The sequence below is a fragment of the Myxine glutinosa genome, chromosome 8, assembly GCF_964187855.1.
Source record: "Myxine glutinosa chromosome 8, kmMyxGlut1.1, whole genome shotgun sequence".
Taxonomy (NCBI): domain Eukaryota; kingdom Metazoa; phylum Chordata; class Myxini; order Myxiniformes; family Myxinidae; genus Myxine; species Myxine glutinosa.
Window position 1 is genome coordinate 144833638 of NC_136268.1, and position 20078 is coordinate 144853715.

At 43.2% G+C, this 20078-nt stretch overlaps 1 protein-coding gene across 3 annotated transcripts in view; it reads left to right on the forward strand.

Annotated features, from left to right (window-relative positions):
- FYB1 (FYN binding protein 1) overlaps nt 1-20078 on the forward strand; it is a 125844-nt gene that overhangs the window by 52573 nt on the left and 53193 nt on the right. Inside the window, exons 2-4 of one of the 3 annotated variants that reach the window (XM_068125321.2) lie at nt 2518-2830; nt 13398-14334; nt 19166-19220. In XM_068125321.2, the coding sequence (XP_067981422.2) occupies nt 2825-2830; nt 13398-14334; nt 19166-19220 (998 nt within the window). In that variant the 5' untranslated portion in view covers nt 2518-2824. Of the gene's footprint in view, nt 1-2517; nt 2831-11972; nt 12127-13397; nt 14335-19165; nt 19221-20078 lie in introns of those variants that run through there. The other 2 variants (XM_078783803.1, XM_068125322.2) reach the window with 2 other exon arrangements.

The window sequence follows — 20078 nt, forward strand, 5'->3', positions numbered from 1 at the left end:
ATTCTTCCCAGAAGAATGAGTGGTCGCATTAGCTTGTGCGACTTAAAATGAGCGAGTTTTGTTTTGACGTTTGGGCCAGTTTTACATGTTGTATCCCTAAGGAATGAAACGAACGTTTTTCTGGCTTACAATTTTATTTGAAGCCACACATGCCTCAAAATACACTCACTTATATAGAATTGAACGCTGAATCCGAAAATGTAAGTGAAATTGCCTTGTTTTTTGTTTTTTACATTATCTTCTATATATTCTAAATATATATATATCTGTGCAGTGTCTGTCTTGTGTTGTCTTGTCTTGTGTTGTCACTGAACGACTCCCTCAAACTTTTGTGAAATCGTACTATTCCAACTTGACCCACGGCGGGAATATGCGCTCTACTGAGTGGCCTTCTAGTTTTTTTTTGTTTTTTTTTGTATACAAGATCAAGGCTCGTGTAAGAGCCAGCACGTTAAACACACATTAGCACATAAAACACAAAACACATAAACGGACACATAAAACAATAAAGGGAGGGGGAGACAAGATGGGGACAGAGAGGGAAGCACACAAGCAAAACAGTAGAGAACAGGGACATCGGGAGATCTGTGGGAGGGAGAGGGCTGGGGGGGGGGGGGGGGGTGGGGTGGAAGGGAATAGAGGGGAAGGGAAGGGGAACACCATATACAACAAATTGACGCTACTAGGAATTTCAGGAATGAAGTCAGAGTTTGAAAGAGGTGGATTTGGGGTGTATTAACGGGGGTAGAAAAGATCAAGATTTTGGATGGGGGAAGATAAGAGATGCTGTTGAACAGCTGTTTTAAAGACCTGGAGGGAGGAGAGGGATTGAAGAGAGTGGGAGATTGTTGCAGAAGCGGGAGAAAAGAGGAATGAAAGAGTGAAGGTGAATAGAGAGTCTTGATTTTGGCAGTTTAACCATAAGAGGGTTGCAGGCAGATCTTGTGCGACCTGAAGGAATATTGGGGGGACAGAGCACAGAGAGAGCTGGGGGAGCAAGGCCGGAGAGGAGTCGGTATAAGACAGAAAGACCACGTATGTTTGATATATGTTTAACCAACAGTAAGCTGCAAGTGGGGGGTTATGTAGGGTTAATAGTGGTAGAAAAGATTGTGGCTACACGGATGGAGGATGTCGTGACATGGAGGTACACCGCACTCTTTGAGGCCGTGGAGGGTAGAGTCTGGGTTGAACAATTTCAGGAAGGCAATTCCACAATCGAGACAAAAGAGGAACAAAAGAGTGTTGGCTTGAAGTTCGCCTGAATGTTGAGTAGTTTAACTAGGAGAGCGTTACTGGAAGTTCGATTAATATTTGTTTTGCCCTGATTTAAGTGTTTTGGGAATTCTTAAAAGAAAATTATATTTATAAATACATTGGTTTTCCAACAATAAATATTTATTGTTGGAAACGCTTCAGTAGCTCAATCGGAACGCTTCAGTAGCTCACGAACAACTGCGTTGTCTGTGATCGGTTGGTGGATAGGCGTGCAGTAGTCGACTGTTGATTTGCTGGGTGGGGGAGAACCAGTTGCAGAGGTGAAACCCCCTAGCCCAGGCACAGGCTGCAGGCCATTGCCATGCCATGCAGGCACCAGGCACAGACCGATCACAGACAACGCAGTTGTTCGTGAGCTACTGAAGCGTTCCGAGGCAGCAACTGCTGAGGTGGGTCAGAGATGGGTCCTGAATACATTTGATCTGGGTGTCTGCATGAAAGCCCTTCCCATCATCTGGCGCTGGCCAAATGAATTTGCTAGTCATGTAGTAACGATTGGACCCTTCCACACATCCATGAACTACATCGGGATGCTCACTGGACACAAGATGCGTGGTTCTGGATATGCAGAGATTCTCTTTGAGGCACAACTAGTAACAAGTGGATCTCTCAAAGGTGTTCTCAGTGGAAAGGCCTACGCAAAGTCCCTCTTTTGCCTCAAAACAGTGTGTGAGGCAATGGAGAGGCTGTTGATGGAGAGATTCACTGAGGAGGAGAACATCATGATCTCTGACCCTGCTGTGCTTCTCAGAATGACCCAGTCTTGCAACCGAGAGCACCTCGATGAAGCCCTCAAAGACCCCTCAACTCTACTCCTCATCAAAAATTTGCATAAAATTTGCATAATTTTGCATAAAATTTGCAGCAGTAATTTGCATAAAAATGGTATGTGGGACATTTTTTCAGCTTGGGGCCATAGCTAGTCATTTTCTACACATTTTTTCCAATCTAGAAACACTGATTAGAAGTATATCTCCGGGGGGTGCAGGCGGACCTAGTCTTCCTACTAGACTAATTTGGATTGCATCCTGTTCCTTTTTCTCCCCTTTTGATACTTTTTTTTTTTCAAACACCAGCACTACTTTCTCAGATTTAAGTGTAATTCCCCTCGTATTATATCCTATAAGTATTTGCCTTTCCACCTGACATGTCCTGCCTGCTTGAGAGGTTTACCTACAATTATTCCGACATCTTTTTCCGCATGACCTACCCACTGCTTCCTCCTGTTCCCCTTGCCAGACGTTTAGTCTTACACTATATGCCATCTGCAGTGCGGCGTGCTTGTCGTTCCTGTTAACGATTCCACGTTCTTGGACGATGGAGTCTGTTCAACCAACAACCCTACCTCGTTCACTTGTGTGCAAGTACAAAAACCTTCAAGCTGCTATGGAGGCGTTCCACGAGCCACACACACACTGCCAGGCCCACAGTGTTGTCCCAGTTCCGCTTGTAACCACGGCTCTTCTGACTTTTGTTGAGAAAGCAGAAGTGTTGATTTAGTTCCTCAACAGCAGCTGAACAAAGCAGCTGAATTTTTTTTTCCACCATGTCGGTAAGTGAATATCTATATAAGAAAAGGACTCTTTTGTTCAGCCAAAGCTAACGTGCTACTTTTGTTGCGGGGATGTCTAGTACCTCAGTTGTATGTTTAACTCAACCTGAAGGTGAAGCTCAATTTGTCCTGTTACATTGTGCCTTGTATCTCAGAAGTCTACGGTTATTGTCTGGAAGTTCAAGGATAATCTGATGTCAGAAGCTAAACAATGTCTCCTTTTGGCGAGATGAACCTCAGGGCGCACGGGTTGCGATGCCGATTTCCTCATCGCTCGGACTATGCTTATCGTGATGTTGTTGACAATTGGCTCTCAAAAGTACTTCCTGATAGGTGTTAACATTGAGGTGCCACTTAAATCATAAAATATTGTTCAGAGCAACATGAGTACTGCATGCAAATCCTGGACTGATTGAAGCAGTCGACGAATACTTGACCATTAACGGATGCGGCTTTCGTACTACATTGTAGGCCCGTGTGGCTTTCAAACCAGCACACCCACTCCTCACCTCCAGGAGGAAATCTAGCATCAGGAGCGCATATAACCTGTGCTAGTCCCTGATGAAGACCAATCTGTCTTTATGAAGATATTTTAAAGAAAAATCCTAGTTGGGGCGCTTTTGTGTTTTCCAAGCTATGTTTTTCACAATTTTGTTGATTGTTGGTGATTATGAAATATAGCTTTGGTCAATGAATGAGAAAATGTCACCTTGGATGCTTTGAAGAGGTGGCATGACCCCCACTGTCCATGAATTGTTTAAAACCTAGATGGTATTCATAGAATACTTACCCTGCGCAGTCAACTTGATGTGAGCCAACTCTTCTGTTTTTGAACGTTTCTTTTTTTTGATCCAACATGGCTGCCAGACCATGTGAGCGATGTCATCATAAATGTATATTCCCTAAATAATTGTTGCATAGATCTTGCTCAATAAATTTCAAACTGATCAGACTAAGCGTTGTCCCTGTCGAATTATGACGTCATAATTATGGCAGCAATGACGTTATCGTTAACAACACCTACTCCCCATATGGAGTTATTTACAATGAGCCACGTTTAAATTTGTTCCATATAGCGGTTTTGGAGATATAGAGGTGCAACGTTTTTCGGTTTTTCTAAGATGGCGCCTGTAACACATGACCTATGACGTTATGATTATCATTAAAATATTCCAAAGGAGGAGGCGCTCCTATGGTGAAAATTTCGTGTCCATCAGACCAACAGTTGCTGAAAAAAATAAAAATGATCGGATGGATAAGTGTTGTATTTGTCCAATTATGACGTCATAATGAAGGCACCGATGACATCATTAACCTATATTATTCCACATGGGGAGTCGGTGACAATGAGCCAGGTCTCAGTTTTTTCCATGGAGTGGTTTCAGAGATAGAGGTGCGGTGCGGTGCGGTGCAATAGAGGTGTAGAGGTGCGAAGTTTTCCCAAGATGGCGCCTGTACCACGTGACCTATGATGTCATAATAATCATTAAAATATTACACAGGAGGAGGCCCTCCTATGGTGAAAATTTCATGTCAATCGGACCAACGGTTGCCGAGAAAATGAATTTTTAAAATGCAGACACGGCACACACACACGTACTAGTCAGGTTCACTATGTCAATAAATTATATTTCGTTCAAAATCATGGTAGATTAGCAAACCTATACATTTTTGGAAAGGTTATAGCATAAGGAAACTAAAAATCAATGTTTACATTTGGAGAGATACCTGTATGGCGGCCATTTTGGATTTTCAAAATGGCCACTGTAAAATACATATTTTGTTCTATTTCTGCCTCTAATTACCCTAAAAACTTTTTAAAATATACTAAACCTATATTTTCAGGGACAAGGAATCCAATGAAAGTATCAAATTAGTGCTATGGGGAATGGTAAGACACGAATCAAAGGTTTTGAATTGCAAAATACTGTCTTTATATTCGCGATAAGTTACATAATCAAACGCATGTTATCATTTTGTACAGGCAGTTAATAACATCAAAATGTGTCACAATAATTCATATCACCAAACATACAGAGGCAGTCAGCAAAATCATATATACATATGCAGTCAGTATAACTTCACATCTACACAGGCAGTCAATGACAAAATATACACAGGCAGTCAATGGCATCAAACATACACGATTACAGAATATGCCATTTAGAGTTCGTCATCACTGTCCTGTGTGTCGTATCCGACAATATCGTCCGCATCGTTTTCACAGTCCGTTCCACACAAGCAAAGGTCGGTCAAATTGATTGGTCGAATGGCCGATCGAATGGAATTCAAACAACAACAACAACATGCATTTTAAGGCCATGTTCCCTGCTAGAGCGGGGGTTAGCCTTGCGGTCCCCATGACAATCTTCTCCATTTTGCCCTATTTTCTGCATCTCTCCTTGTTAACCCCCTTGCCCGCATTTCTTCTTCCACCATCTTTAGCCAAGTCTTTCTCGGTCTTCCCCGTCCTCTACTTCCTTCTACATTAACTTCCATCACTCTTCTCAACCAGTCACTTTCATCCTTCCTCAATACATGACCAAACCATCTCAACCTGTTCCTCTTCACAGCATCAATCACAGGCAATATTCCCATCATCTTTCGCAATTCATCATTTGTCTTCCTCTCTCTCAACGATACTCCGCACATCCATCGAACCATTCGCATTTCCACCCTTTCCAGCCTTCGTTGCTGCTCTACGTTCATTACCCATGTCTCGCTACCATAAATCATAACACTTCTCACACATGCAGCATACACCTTTCCCTTCAGCTTCAGCGACACTCTCCTCCTCATCAGCACACCACTCAGTTCCCGAAACTTCTTCCATGCACATCTCACTCGAGCAACCGTTGCCGAGTCTGATCCACCTTCTCCATTCAGCATGTCTCCGAGGTAGCAAAATGTTTTCACACCTTCCAGCTTCACGCCGTCTCCAAGATCCAACTCAACATTTCCTCCATCTGCAGCTCCCTCTGTGCACACCTTACATTTGAATGTAGCTGCCACACTGGTTAATGATCCTCTCAGACCACTACATTTTTGATGAACCCACTCAGCACACATTGTACATTGAATAGAGTTCACTCCGACACCCTTCCTGCACACAGCACACGGCCACTTCCCAGTTCTTTCCACCTCACCACATGCTTTACCACTTGCCATCACCTTTGTCTTTCCGATATTCACCTTCAGACCTTTTGTCTCCATACATTCCTTCCACTTGTTCATCTTTTCCTTCAGTCCATCCATACTTTCCGCAATCAACACCAGATCATCTGCATACAACAACTCCCACGGTAAACCCTCCTTTACGGTCTGAGCCAGCACCTCCATCACAGCTACAAATAGTAGTGGACTTAGTACCGACCCCTGATGCACTCCCACCTTCACCTCAAACTCACCACTGTTCCCGTCCTTCGTCCTTACAGCTGTGCGTGCTCTTTTGTACATTGCCATCACTACTCTGACAACCATTCCTCCACTCCTAACTTCCTCAATGCCCATGTCAATACTTTGCGTGGAACCCTATCGAATGCTTTCTCCAGATCAACAAACCCAAAAAACAACTTCTTCCTCTTATCCATGTACTTCTCCTGCAACTGCCTCACAATGAAAAGCGCATCTGTCGTTCCTCTTCCTGGCATAAATCCAAACTGCATTTCGTCGATCTTCACTTTCTTCCTTATCCTCCTCTCCAACACCCTTTCCAATACCTTCATTCCATGCTCCAATAACTTTATCGCTCGGTACGAGCCACACTCCAGAGGGTCACCTTTCCCCTTGTATAGAGGGACGAGGGTACTCAGTTCCCAATTCACTGGAATGCGGCCTTCTTTCACCGCCAGATTACAGATCTCTGTCATTTTCTTCACACCCCAACTTCCTGCTGCCTTCAACATATCTCCCACAACTCCCGTCGGCCCTCCCGCTTTTCCACTCTTCATTGCTTTTATCGCTTCCTCAACTTCCTTCTCAGTTATCTTCTCTGCCGGTCCTAAAACTGGGTTACTCTCTATGTTGCCATCCCATTCATTCTCTGTATTCAACAGCATTTCCATATATCTTTTCCATCTTCCTTTAATTCCATCTGGGTCGACAACGATTTGTCCCACTTCATCCTTCAAGCAACTCACCCCCATCACATCACACCTCTCTTTCGCTATCTGCTTTGCAATCCTGAATACTGCTTTCTGACCCTCTTCCGAATCCAAGCGTTCTCCGAACATTTTCCTACATGCCTCCTGCGCCTTTGCTACCTCTTTCTTTGCAGCCTTCCTGGCTGCCTTATAACTTTCATGCTCTGCTGTTTCTGCTCCCGTACCCTTCGCCTTCTGCCACTCTTTGAACTTCTTCCTCTTCTCGTCAATCCTCTTTCCAACCTCAACATCCCACCACCATGTTTCCGAGTGTCTCGGTGGTCCTTTTGTCCATCCACATACCTCACCAACGGCTCCCAACAGACTAGCTTTCATTGACATCCAACCACTTTCAAGCTCAACCACATCATCCTCTACCCTACTCAGCCTCTCTTTTAATGCTTTCCTTACTGTCACCTCTTTCAACCTCCACACCTTCATTCTCGGTTGGTACTTCACCTGCCGAGCTCTCCTCGCACCTTTCACCCTTATGTCGCAGACAACCAAGTGGTGCTGTGAAACAGCCTCCTCCCCCGGGATCACCTTTGTGTCCCGGAGATGCCCCCTATCTCGCCGACGCACCATCAGGTAGTCAACGGTTGTCGTCGACCCACCTGACGTGTATGTAACAAGCTTATTGTCCTCTTTCTGGAACTGAGTATTACAAATCAACAAATCAGCTCCATCAGCAAACTCCAAAATCCTTTCACCTTCTCCATTTCTCACACCATATCCGTAACCCCCATGAACTCCATCAAAACCATCCATACTCCTTCCCACATGTCCATTCAGGTCTCCTCCCACCACAACAACTTCCTCATCTTTCACGTTTTCCATCAGCTTCTCTATCGCACACCAGAACTTGTCCTTCTCTTCATCGCTTCGACCAACCTGCGGAGCATATCCCGAGATGATGTTCACCAAGAGCTTTCCAATCATCATTTTCACCATCATCAACCTATCACTCACTCTAGTCACACTCACCACACTGTCTACAAACTCCTCAGAAAACAGGACACCAACACCATTCACGCCCTCCGGGCACCCTTGCCACACAAACTTGTATTTCTGTCCCTGCCTACCCTTCACCATTCTCACACCACCTCCCTTCCATCTCGTCTCTTGCACACAACATATGTCCACTCTTCTTCTGACCAATACTTCCACCACTTCTCCTGATCTCCCTGTCATTGTCCCCACATTCCATGTCCCAAACCTCAGAAACCGATCTCCACTTCGGGCTGCACCCTGCCCATATGTACTTGTGATTGTCAGGGTTCTCTTTTTGAGGCAATGTTTTTATGGCCGGATGCCCTTCCTGACGCCAACCCTCTTAGTCGTCTCTTACGACACGCAGGGATACGGTGTACCTATTCTGACCAGGGTACACACTGGGAAACGTTTAAAACATGTAAATTCTGGGGGGGGGGGGGGGGCGACTAAGCGAAGAGACGACTAAGAGGGTTGGCGTCAGGAAGGGCATCCGGCCATAAAAACATTGCCTCAAAAAGAGAACCCTGACAATCACAAGTACATATGGGCAGGGTGCAGCCCGAAGTGGAGATCGGTTTCTGAGGTTTGGGACATGGAATGTGGGGACAATGACAGGGAGATCAGGAGAAGTGGTGGAAGTATTGGTCAGAAGAAGAGTGGACATATGTTGTGTGCAAGAGACGAGATGGAAGGGAGGTGGTGTGAGAATGGTGAAGGGTAGGCAGGGACAGAAATACAAGTTTGTGTGGCAAGGGTGCCCGGAGGGCGTGAATGGTGTTGGTGTCCTGTTTTCTGAGGAGTTTGTAGACAGTGTGGTGAGTGTGACTAGAGTGAGCATCAGCATCACGGCTGCGGTTTAAACATATTCCAACAATATCCAAACAGAACGATGAAAAAAACAATCCGGGAAAAGTCTCCAAGCGAGAACGTGGATTTGAGAAAGAAGGAGCAGAGGCGGAAGAAAACGAGATACAGGGGGCGGGGCACAAGTCGAGACGAGGAGGAGAGCGAACAAGCACGTATCCGGGAGGAGAGAAAGAATCAATATAGAATTATTTGTCTAGGGAGGTGAGGTGAGGGGGAGAAAACAAAATAAAAGAAACAAGCAATACAGCGAAGGAAATAACCCAAACCGACAAAACACCGACGGGGGGAGGGAAGCCCCAAGTCACCAGGCCGCGCACGAAGTACGACTCAGAAAACGATTAACTACACACAAGTTTGCACGAACCACAAACCAACAACAACTAGAAACACACAATAACACGTACACAGCAAAATAACCAGTGGAAATTTGACAAAGACAAGAATGGGAAAACACTCAAACTTCGATGCCGTGGAGAGCTCGAAGCACGCCTCACTCGCCCGAGGCCCGAGGAACCGAATCATTTTGTACAGGCAGTTAATAACATCAAAATGTGTCACAATAATTCATATCACCAAACATACAGAGGCAGTCAGCAAAATCATATATACACATGCAGTCAGTATAACTTCACATCTACACAGGCAGTCAATGACAAAATATACACAGGCAGTCAATGGCATCAAACATACACGATTACAGAATATGCCATTTAGAGTTCGTCATCACTGTCCTGTGTGTCGTATCCGACAATATCGTCCGCATCGTTTTCACAGTCCGTTCCACACAAGCAAAGGTCGGTCAAATTGATTGGTCGAATGGCCGATCGAATCGAATTCGATGAATCGAATCGACTCGAATCGATCGAATTGTCGAATGGTCGATCGAAGCGATTGGTCGAATGGTCGAATGGTCGAATTGGTCGAATCGAATTGGTCGGAATTGGCAAATGTAAACATTGATTTTCAGATTTTCCATGTAATAACGTTTCCAAAAATGTATAGGTTTGCTAATCTACCATGATTTTGAACGAAAAAACATCGTGAACCTGACTATACGTAACTCAATGCTTAACCCCGCTTTTCGCTCCGCGAGCGCAGGGTAATAAGTCAAGATTAGTTGTCGAAGTTACGTATGAATAAGTGAAAGGTTTACCTATAAATGGAAAGCAGGAAGTAATTAAAGAGGAAAAGGCTCTGTTCCGTGTCATATAGCTGTATACTTCCTGTCGCAGGTAAAAAAAAATGATAACATTAGAAACAAAAAATACATAATGACAAAACAATCTTCGACTAATGAAATGGTGCAAATGATGAATTTTTCATGTCCATATATTGTTTGTGAGATACTGTACAGGTAGTCCGACTGTTAGCACCCTGTCCGACAGGATGGTGCGTATAGGCAACATGGTGGAGTCTGGTTTGATTCGTGACCTGACTCTAAACTATCAGATTGGTGCTTTGCAGGCTGGGAGTTCCATCACACTTGATGAGGTACCCTGGTAACATGTAACCCAGTGCTACCTGCCGCATGGTCGGGTTGTCGGCGATTAAACCGATACCCCTCACTGGCCCAGGGTGACTGTGACACCTGCGAGGACTAAAAACAACACCTGACAAAGAGCGGATGAGCTCCCTTAGGGAGCCAATGGCTATCCAGTAAGGAGATGGTGTCTCCTAAAAAACACCCATCCGGTTTGGACCGGTTCAAGTCATACCAAAGACTTTTAAAATGGTACGTGCTGCTTCCTTGCTCGAAAAGGATAGAGCACGGGCAATCCCCATTGGTTGGCATCCATGGGGAGGAGAACATTCCTCTTGAGGAAATGCCCCCGCTGAGTGCGGTGAGAAAAGCGGCGCAATTTTGATGACGTCGCCGGTACCCAGGGTATCCCAGGAAGTGATGGCACTTCCCCCAAGCTCAGTGGCTGCGTTTTGTGGTTGTCTCATCAGTATGCTCATATGTGTGTGTGTGTGTGTGTGTGTGTGTGTGTGTGTGTGTGTGTGTGTGTGTGTGTGTGTGTGTGTGTGTGTGTCAGCTATATTACAAGCCATAGCCCAAGTATTAAAAAACAAAAAATAACTTGCAATTAATGATAAACTTGCGTTGTGATAGATCAGCTGACATTTCACAGTGTAGGCCAACTTCAACGCTTTTTGACAGATTTGAAAAGCAAACTGTAAATATTAACTGTGCAGTGTTCAGGGGAAGTCAACATTACTTGATTGTCGATATTTCTCACATCCCAGAATCTGTTTTAATATTCCCGGAGGACGTGACACTTCTTATTAGATTCTGTTTCTCAACAATTGAAGCGAATGTCTAGAATTGCGAGAACCTTCGAGTCCAAATGTAAAAGCACAATCAACTCGTGGTTTTGCTAAGAAGACAAAGGCCGAGACAATCTAATAGTATGACATTGAAAAGGTCATAGGTATGCACTCATATGTGAGGGAGGAACTAAGCAATATAGTTAGGCAGTTAAGAGGAAGCATCGTTCATTTTTTCAGGAAAGCACCAAATTTGACACAGATGTAGTATGGGCCTATACAATTGTTTTCCTGAGGGGCGCCCAAAAATTCAGAAAATTCAAAAAATCCCCAAAAATGTCCTGGATGCCGTGAAAAAGGGGAGAAAACGGGTATTGATTCGAACTGTAGATTCTGATATTGTGGTCTTGGCAATAGCACACTACTTTACCTACCAGTCACACGGTGTGGAGGAACTCTGGATTGCCATTGGCACTGGTAAAAGCTACCGCTACCTTGCCATCCATAAAATTGCCACCGGCCTTGGCCGCAGGAAGTCCGAGTCTTTGCCATTATTTCATGCCTTCACTGGCTGCGACACAGTGTCATTTTTTGCCCAAATTGGGAAAAAGACAGCCTGGAAGGCTTGGGAGGCATACCCCAGCATCACGCAGACCTTTCATGCTCTCGCTTATAGGCCATCTGTGGACGCTATTACTATGGAACTACAGAGCATAGAAAGATATGTTGCCATCCTCTATGACCGGACTACCGAGATAAAGACAGTGAATGACATGCGCCGACACTTGTTCACGAAGAAGGCAAGAACAATTGATCACATTCCCCCAACAGCAGACGCCTTCGAACAACACCTAAAACGTGCATGTTTTCAGGCTGGACACGTATGGAGTCAGGCACTTGTGCCCTACCCAGAACTTCCATCACCAGCTGATTGGGGCTGGATGAAAACAGGGACTTCTTGGACACCAATTTGGACCACAATACCACTGATACAGGAGGCATGTTCAGAGCTTACAAGCTGCCATTGTAAGTCGGCCTGTAAAGGCAACTGTAAATGCTCCAGGGCAAATCTGCCCTGCACATCACTGTGTGACTGCGATGGACAGTGCTTGTAGTACTACGCGTCTGTGCGAGAGCCTCCACCTTTCAAGTGCCCACAATATTTTAAGTTAAAACTGCAACTGTGTGTAACTTTGATTAATTAATACCATTCCATTGTTATCAGAGACCAATAAAACAATGTGTATCACTTGGAATTGAAATTTTACCTAAAATACTATGAGAGATTCAAGGAAAATGGAAACACCATGGCGGCCATCTTGAAATTAAAGATGATGGATGCCAATATTTATGCAATTGATCCCATTGGATTCAGAGACCATGAAAACATGGGGTAAGACACTGGAACTGTGGTGTTATCGCTCATAGTATCGAAGTTATTGAGGGAAATAGGTCACAGAGGGCGGTCATGTTGAAATTCAATATGGCGGCCACCAGGGGTTCTGAATTTTTGGGCGCCCCTCAGGAAAACAATTGTATAGGTCCATACTACATCTGTGCCAAATTTGGTGCTTTCCTGAAAAAATGAACGATACGCCCTATTTTTCGGTCTTAACTGCCTAAGTAATATAGGCCTGCAGTAGATAGGCTATAAGCAACACAGGCCTTCAATATAGATAGACAAAACAAGCACAGACATGCAATATAGATAGACTAAGCAACACAGGCCTGCAATATAGATAGACTAAGCAACACAGGCCTGCAATATAGATAGACTAAACAACACAGGCCTGCAATAGATGGACTAAGCAAACACAGGCCTGCAATATAGATAGACTAAGCAAACACAGGCCTGCAATATAGATAGACTAAGCAAACACAGGCCTGCAATATAGATAGACTAAGCAACACATAGAGGTGGCAATAAATAAATGAGGACAAGTGGCTTGAATGAGGCCTAGGTATCGGTGTGTGCATGTGCTGGATTTCATGTATTTTCCTTCCCATGAGTTTGGCCTCACCCAAATCCAACACCCTCTTCACAATCCACCTTTGATCCCCCTGCCCCAACTTTGCTTTTAATTATTTCTCATGCTTGACTCTTCTATCAATCTTTATCTCATAGTTTTACTTTTTGCATTAATGGTTTGGGTAAAAGTACATGCGTATTGTGTTTGGGTGGAGACACAAAACAGGAAAGATTGCCATTTTTCTTTTATTTGTTTCTTAAATATTGTCTAATGGACAAAAAAAAGTAAAAAAAAACAAGTAATCATCTTCCTTTTTCCCAACGATAGGATGTACGTGCATTGATGGCTCGCTTCAACCAGGTGGAGGACATCTCTCCACCTCCCCTAGAGTCGCACAAAATCAAAAGAACGAGCAGTTACTCCGAGCCCGTTGATCCACACCCTATGGGCCCTCCATTCACAAAACCGAGCACACATGCCATGAAACATGATGGAAGCAACTTCCCACGTCACCCTGAACCGGAAACAAATTCATTTCCTCGACATAAAGTAAATATAGACTTTCCAAACACAGGATCCAGACCAAACGACATCAAATTTGGACAATACAAACTTCAACAAGAGGAATCAAAGGTTGAGTTTCCTAAACAAAAACCAATTTCAAAATCTACTCAACAAGGTTTTGTGCCAGGTGGCCCACAAGTCAAAGCTAAGCCAGGTTCAAACATAGATAGTGAACCAACACGGACGCCAAATGCAGGATATAATGTTCTGGAATCAAAACAGAAAGCTTTTCTTCGAGATGGTGAATCTGGATCCAAAGCAGAATTTCTGAAGATGCTTGAAAGCAATGCGCAGGGAAGTAGAGCAACACAATTGAAGCCAGCTGTTTCTAAATTTAAGCCGGCTATCTCTTCAGAATCTATTGCTGGATCTAGTTTTAACACAAAATCTGAATCCAGGCCAGAATTTCCCAAGCTCAAAGCCAAGCCAGAACTAACACATAGGGAATCGTTCTCTGGCAACTTAAAATCTACATCTTCTGAGACGAACCCTATCCCCGCTTTTCCCAAATTGAGACCTCCGGGAGAAAAACCAATGCCAGAGTTTCCTCGGTCTTCACCCAAGCCGAACAACACTGATGAGGGGGATCCGGGCGCCCCACCTCGAAAGGAGATGCCCAAACCCTTCCGACTCGGACCTGCACCCAAGAAACCCGTACGACCACAACGAGTGAATATATCAAGATTTCAATCCCATCCTTGTGAGCAAACCTCTATCTGTCCTTATGACTTTCATCCATGCACCTTACTATTTACATGCACTTATCTATTGAAGAATAAACAATGGAGTTTGTTGCACTATTGTGACTTTTGTTCCTGATTAAATTTTGAATGCTGATCTCGTAGATTGAATATGTTGATGGTATTATTTATTTCCTACAAAGCATACAAATACAAAAATAATAAAGGTACATCATATTTATTTGTTATATGGAATAAATAATGCATCACGATAAGCATAACACCCTTGAGTCCTTTGGCCTGTCTTCTGTCCTTCAAGACTTTGAATCAATATCTGTGGATGCAATCTTTGTGCATCTGCCTGGCTTCCCCTTATGAGTGGAGGGCCTATCTTCCCCTCCCCAACACATAACAACATACTAACCCATATAAGGGGAAGGGACTAAGATGATGTTCTGCTATGAAATAACTATTCTAAGGGACCTGTATAAAACAAAAACAACCACCTTTAGAGGCCATTTCCCCCCGCAGAGCAGGGATTGGCCTCTTTGGTCCCCTTTTTGGTCCACCGTGGTCCCCTTTTTGAAGCAGATGTTTTATGGCCGGATGCCCTTCCTGCTGCAAACCCTGTTGGTTGCCTCTTGCAATGCACAGGGAATTACCCTTCCTGCTGCAAACCCTGTTGGTTGCCTCTTGCAATGCACAGGGAATTACCAGTGAACTGGTACTCAATTTGCCGACCTCAGAAGGATGATGGGCTGAGTCAACCCCCCTGGCTTTAATTCAGCGATCGACCGAGATTTGAACCCTGGATCCTAAGATCCCAAGCTGGCACCCTAACCGCTAAGCCAACACCAGGCTTCTAAGGGACCTGTATGGTGGTTATCATTACTTCTGAGGGGTTCCCAAAACCGCAACAATATATATATTTATAGTATATTGTACAGCCATTGCTGTACTTTCTAGCTGGGACCAAAAAAGAGTGTTGTTAAAAATATATATGTATATACATAATACATATATATACACATATTCATGTGTATATACATTATTAATTTTATATGAAGGGAATTTTAAAATATTCATTTAATTAAGTGAATTGAAATAACTAAAGCAAGTTGCCCGTGCAACTTGGTTAGGGATGGAGGTATAGGTTAGGGGTGGAGACGGCAAAAATACAAATGGCATCTTCTGTCATCGAGCCGGCAAGCTGGGAGCAACAAATCACATTTATTGGCACATCTGATGCAATTTAAATGTTCTAATGGTGGTGAGTTGCTCCATTCGAAACTGTTCGTTTGAGAGATATAGCTTTTTAATGCTTTGAGTTCTTAAAAAATAATTGTATTGGTGTCGAAGCCAGTGGCCAATTGCAAATCAATAGTCGGATTAACCTGAGTAAGATGGAATTTCCACATTAAGTATGAAGTAAGCCTTTACCCAAAAGTAGACCTAGGAGTCCAGGTGAATGTTCCAAATTAAAAGCTTGAAATTTCTGTGCAGGGTGGCCTGAAAGTCGCATTACCCCGACAGGATTATGTAGAAAAAGTGCAAGTGTGGTGATTAATTAGCCCCATATTGATTTGGCCATGGATAGGAATGGATTTTTATGTAAAGGAAAATGACTTCCATTTTGCGATCCGTGTTTTTAAATTGTTTTGAAGCTTCCAGCCGTATTTGAGTTGGAGTAAATGTAATTTTTGCATTAAAAGTCCGATTTGAAAATGGAATGGGTTTTAGTCATGCCGCTGGGTTCATGAGGGTGGTTGTTTTTCATGACACTGTTACAGTGTCAGTGTTTTGTAGGTTTTTCTCATTCACTTCACTTTAGGATTTCGAAAGAAATTGGTTCACCTGTTTGGAAATAACACTGCCAACAATAGCCAGGCAACTTGGAGCAGTCGGTGCTTAAATTACGTTGTCGCACATACTGTATAAATAATTCTTCATGTATTTCTTTTCAACAATAACTTGTGGGAACTAGAACGGCACTCAGTAGAGAGCATACCTCCGTCTGGTTGGCCATATCACTCAATGGTGAAGAATCACTTAAAAAATTAAATAATTATAATATCCGAATCCATATTCAGATCTCCACCAAAATCGAATCGAATTGTCCTTGTCACACACACAACATGTCCAACAAGTTTAGTCCAAATCCATCCATAACTTTTTGAGATATCCCACAATGTATAATTTTGGCCCTATCTCCCAAAGGTGAGGAACCACTCAAAAAATTAAATAATTCTCATATCCGAATCCATATTCAGATCTTCACCAAAATCGAATCTATTTGTCCTTGTCAGACATCCAACCGGTCCACCAAGTTTCGTCCAAATCCGTCCACAACGTTTTGAGATATCCTGCTATGTATCGTTTTTGGCCCGATCTCCCAATGGTGAAGAATCACTGAAAACATTATAGTAGCCGGATCCGAATCCGGATCTACACCAAAATCTAATCATTTCGTCCTGGTTGCATATGCTACATCTCTGCCAAATTTCGTCCGAATCCGTCAAACACTTTGAGATATTTTGTTCACAAACAGACAAACAGATGAAAAATCACTCATGGAGCGACACTTGGCAAAAACAGAACAAAGTGGAATGGCACTCAGTAGAGCATCCTTTTAACCTCAAAAATAGTTGGTGGTTGAATTCAGTTGGCTGATATGAAAATCCTATTCAAATTTCAAGTCAATCGGATGAAAATTGAGGATTTTAGAAATTTAAAAAGAGTGGTTGACCTTTGGCCTACGTTGACCTTTTGGCCGCCGCTGATCTCAAAAATAGTTGGTGGTTGAATTCAGTTCGCCGATATGTAAATCCCATTCAAATTTCAAGTGAATCGGATGAAAATTGAGCATTTTAGAAATTTGAAATGGTTGTTGACCTTTGGCCTACGTTGACCTTTTGGCCGCCGCTGATCTCAAAAATAGTTGGTGGTTGAATTCAGTTCGTCGATATGTAAATCCCATTCAAATTTCAAGTGAATCGGATGAAAATTGAGCATTTTAGAAATTTGAAAAAAAGTTGACCTCTGGCTTATGTTGACCTTTTGAGATTTTGACCCCAAATATATATAGGATTTTGTCGGACCACGAACTCTACCATTTGGTAAAGTTTCGTGAAGATCGGTTTAAAATTGTGACCTGGGGGCAAATATAAGTGAGCGGACAGACAAACAAACACACACAAACTGGAGTGTTCAACATACTTGCAAAAAATTTTTTTGTTGCCAGGTAACAAACATACAGGGGTGAAAACATAACCTCCATCCACCTTTGGTGGCGGAGGTAATAATCTCTGCTTACCCAACACAAAGCAAGTTAAATGGAAAACAAAGAATAACAAGGGTATAACGATGATCTTTGATGCAGAAGGAGGCCATTTCGCCCATCTTGCTTGCTTTACATCAATGGCAGACCATACAAACCCATCTCAGGCCACAGAGCTGGGAGGAGGAGGGGGAGAGGAAAGGTGCCACACAACACATGCAAACAAAATGGTATTTAAGCTAAGCCGACTGGGTGGTGTAATGGTTGGAGCATCCGCAACAAGTCTGGGAGGTTGGCGGTTTAAAATCCCAGCCGAGTCAGACCAGAGACTTTAAAAATGGTACGTAATGCTTCTTTGCCTGATGCTCAGCATTTAAAATGCCAAAAGCATGGACAATCCACCTCGGTTGGCATCCATTGGGAGGAGGAAATTCCTCCTTTGGAAATTCCCCGCTGAGTGCGGTGGGAAAGGTGGCGGCATTGTTGTGACGTCGCTGGTACCCGAACACCCTGGGAAGTGATGGCACTTCCCCCAAAGTCAGTGTCTGTTTGTCTAACAGTCCTGTGTTGTGTCTCCTGTATTCACTCTTCTGTATGTCCATGTGTGTGAGCTGTGTGTGTGGCAGCTCCACCATGAGCCTGAGATCCTGTAAAAAATATTATTATTATTATAAATAATTTTTTGTTGTGTTTAGTGAGTTTGGGGATGGCTGGGGACGCAGGTGTTTGTAAGGTGAGAAATGCACAAAGACCAACCACACACACACCCAATTTCGATTAGACCCTCCCACAGACATCACAATCACTACACGTTTACCATCACCCATCAACACACACACATATATATATATATATATATATATATATATATATATATATATATATATATATACAGTACCTTCAGAAAGTATTCACACCCCTTGACTTTTTCACATTTTGTTGTGTTACAGCCTGAATTTAAAATGGATTACATTGAGATCTAGTTTGTCATTGATCTACACAAAATACTCAATAATGTCAAAGTGGAGCTTCAGTAGTCCCAAACAACATGCTCTATTACATTTGGGGAGAGTCTTCCTTGTTCTCTTTTAATGTTACACTGTCTCATGTTCATAGAGAAGCTTATACACATTAATCATGTACGAGAAGGACAATACAAGGAACCAGTGATAGTTTTAAGTGAATTACATGAACACGAGTAAACAAAGGACAGACTAACATAGTTTATGTGAATTGAGCCTGATGTCACAGTATTCAGTTCTCCAATGAGATCAGTGAGTGTGTCCATATATACCATATTTTAAATATACATCATTCATTCTCAATCTCGATATTCTGGCAAGGTGATCTGTGTTGGAAATGCTCCATCTTCTCCTGAATTATTTTTCTTTACTGGCATCCACCCCTTCAACTCCATACATAATGGGCTTGCCCCTAAACTATGACTAGAATTGAGGAGTAATGGATGAATTCAGCAGCAGGATCAAAATAAGAAATAAATAACCAATAAGCATATTCCAATGATACTGAATTTCTGCATTTTTTTCCCCCATTCCTTATTTTGCTTCCATCAGCTTCTGGAGTTGTTCTGGAAAAGAAGTACAAAGTGGACAAGGACATCAATCTCATGTAAGATTATACACTGGCAACACTTTCAACTTTTTCAAAATGAATAATCATCACCATTATTATACATATATATATATATATATTATTATAATGGAGCTAATGTGTGTATGGCTGCATATATATATACTAGGGCATGCCCGTACTATATATTGTAACGATTTTGAGAAGTGTAACGGGTTTTGAGAAGTGTAACGGGTTTTGAGAAGTGTAACGGGTTTTGAGGAGTGTAACAATTTTGGAGGAAGGGTAACGGATGTGAAGAGTATGGTTTTGGTATGGTAACATCCTGGTAATGTAAATAATGGTCGCAGCCGTCCTCCTAATTAATTTCATAGAACATACACGCAGGTCACGATATATCTTTTAAATAGTGTATTTCCTTATTCCATTTAGGCTAAGTATGTGTTTTCCACTAGATTGACTTTGCATTGTATCAAACAAAATAAGCGTAGGCCCTTCCAATTTCCCCAAAACCTCCCTTCCATTTGCCTTCCGCATTTTGGTCGGTTTTTCTCTTCAACCACCATTGACCACGAGGTAAGGTTGGAGAAGAAAGGCGTGTCTCCACCTCGTCAGAAGAGGGCAGGAGTGAACCGGCCCTAACAGCCAATCAACACCGCGGTGAGTGACCCGGTAGGCGTGCCCTCGGAGCCGGCGGCTTAATTCCGCCGGAGGTGATAAAAGCGACTGCAGGGGACTGCTTTACGAGTCGAGATGAGAGATGACTGAAGAGGCCTTGAGAGATACGCTGGGGGATGACCTGGAAGAGGAGCGCAATCCACCGCAAGCCCTACCTGCCTGCCTGCAATATCCCCTGTCGTGGGAGAGACGCGCTGAACGGAGGGAGACGGCTCCACC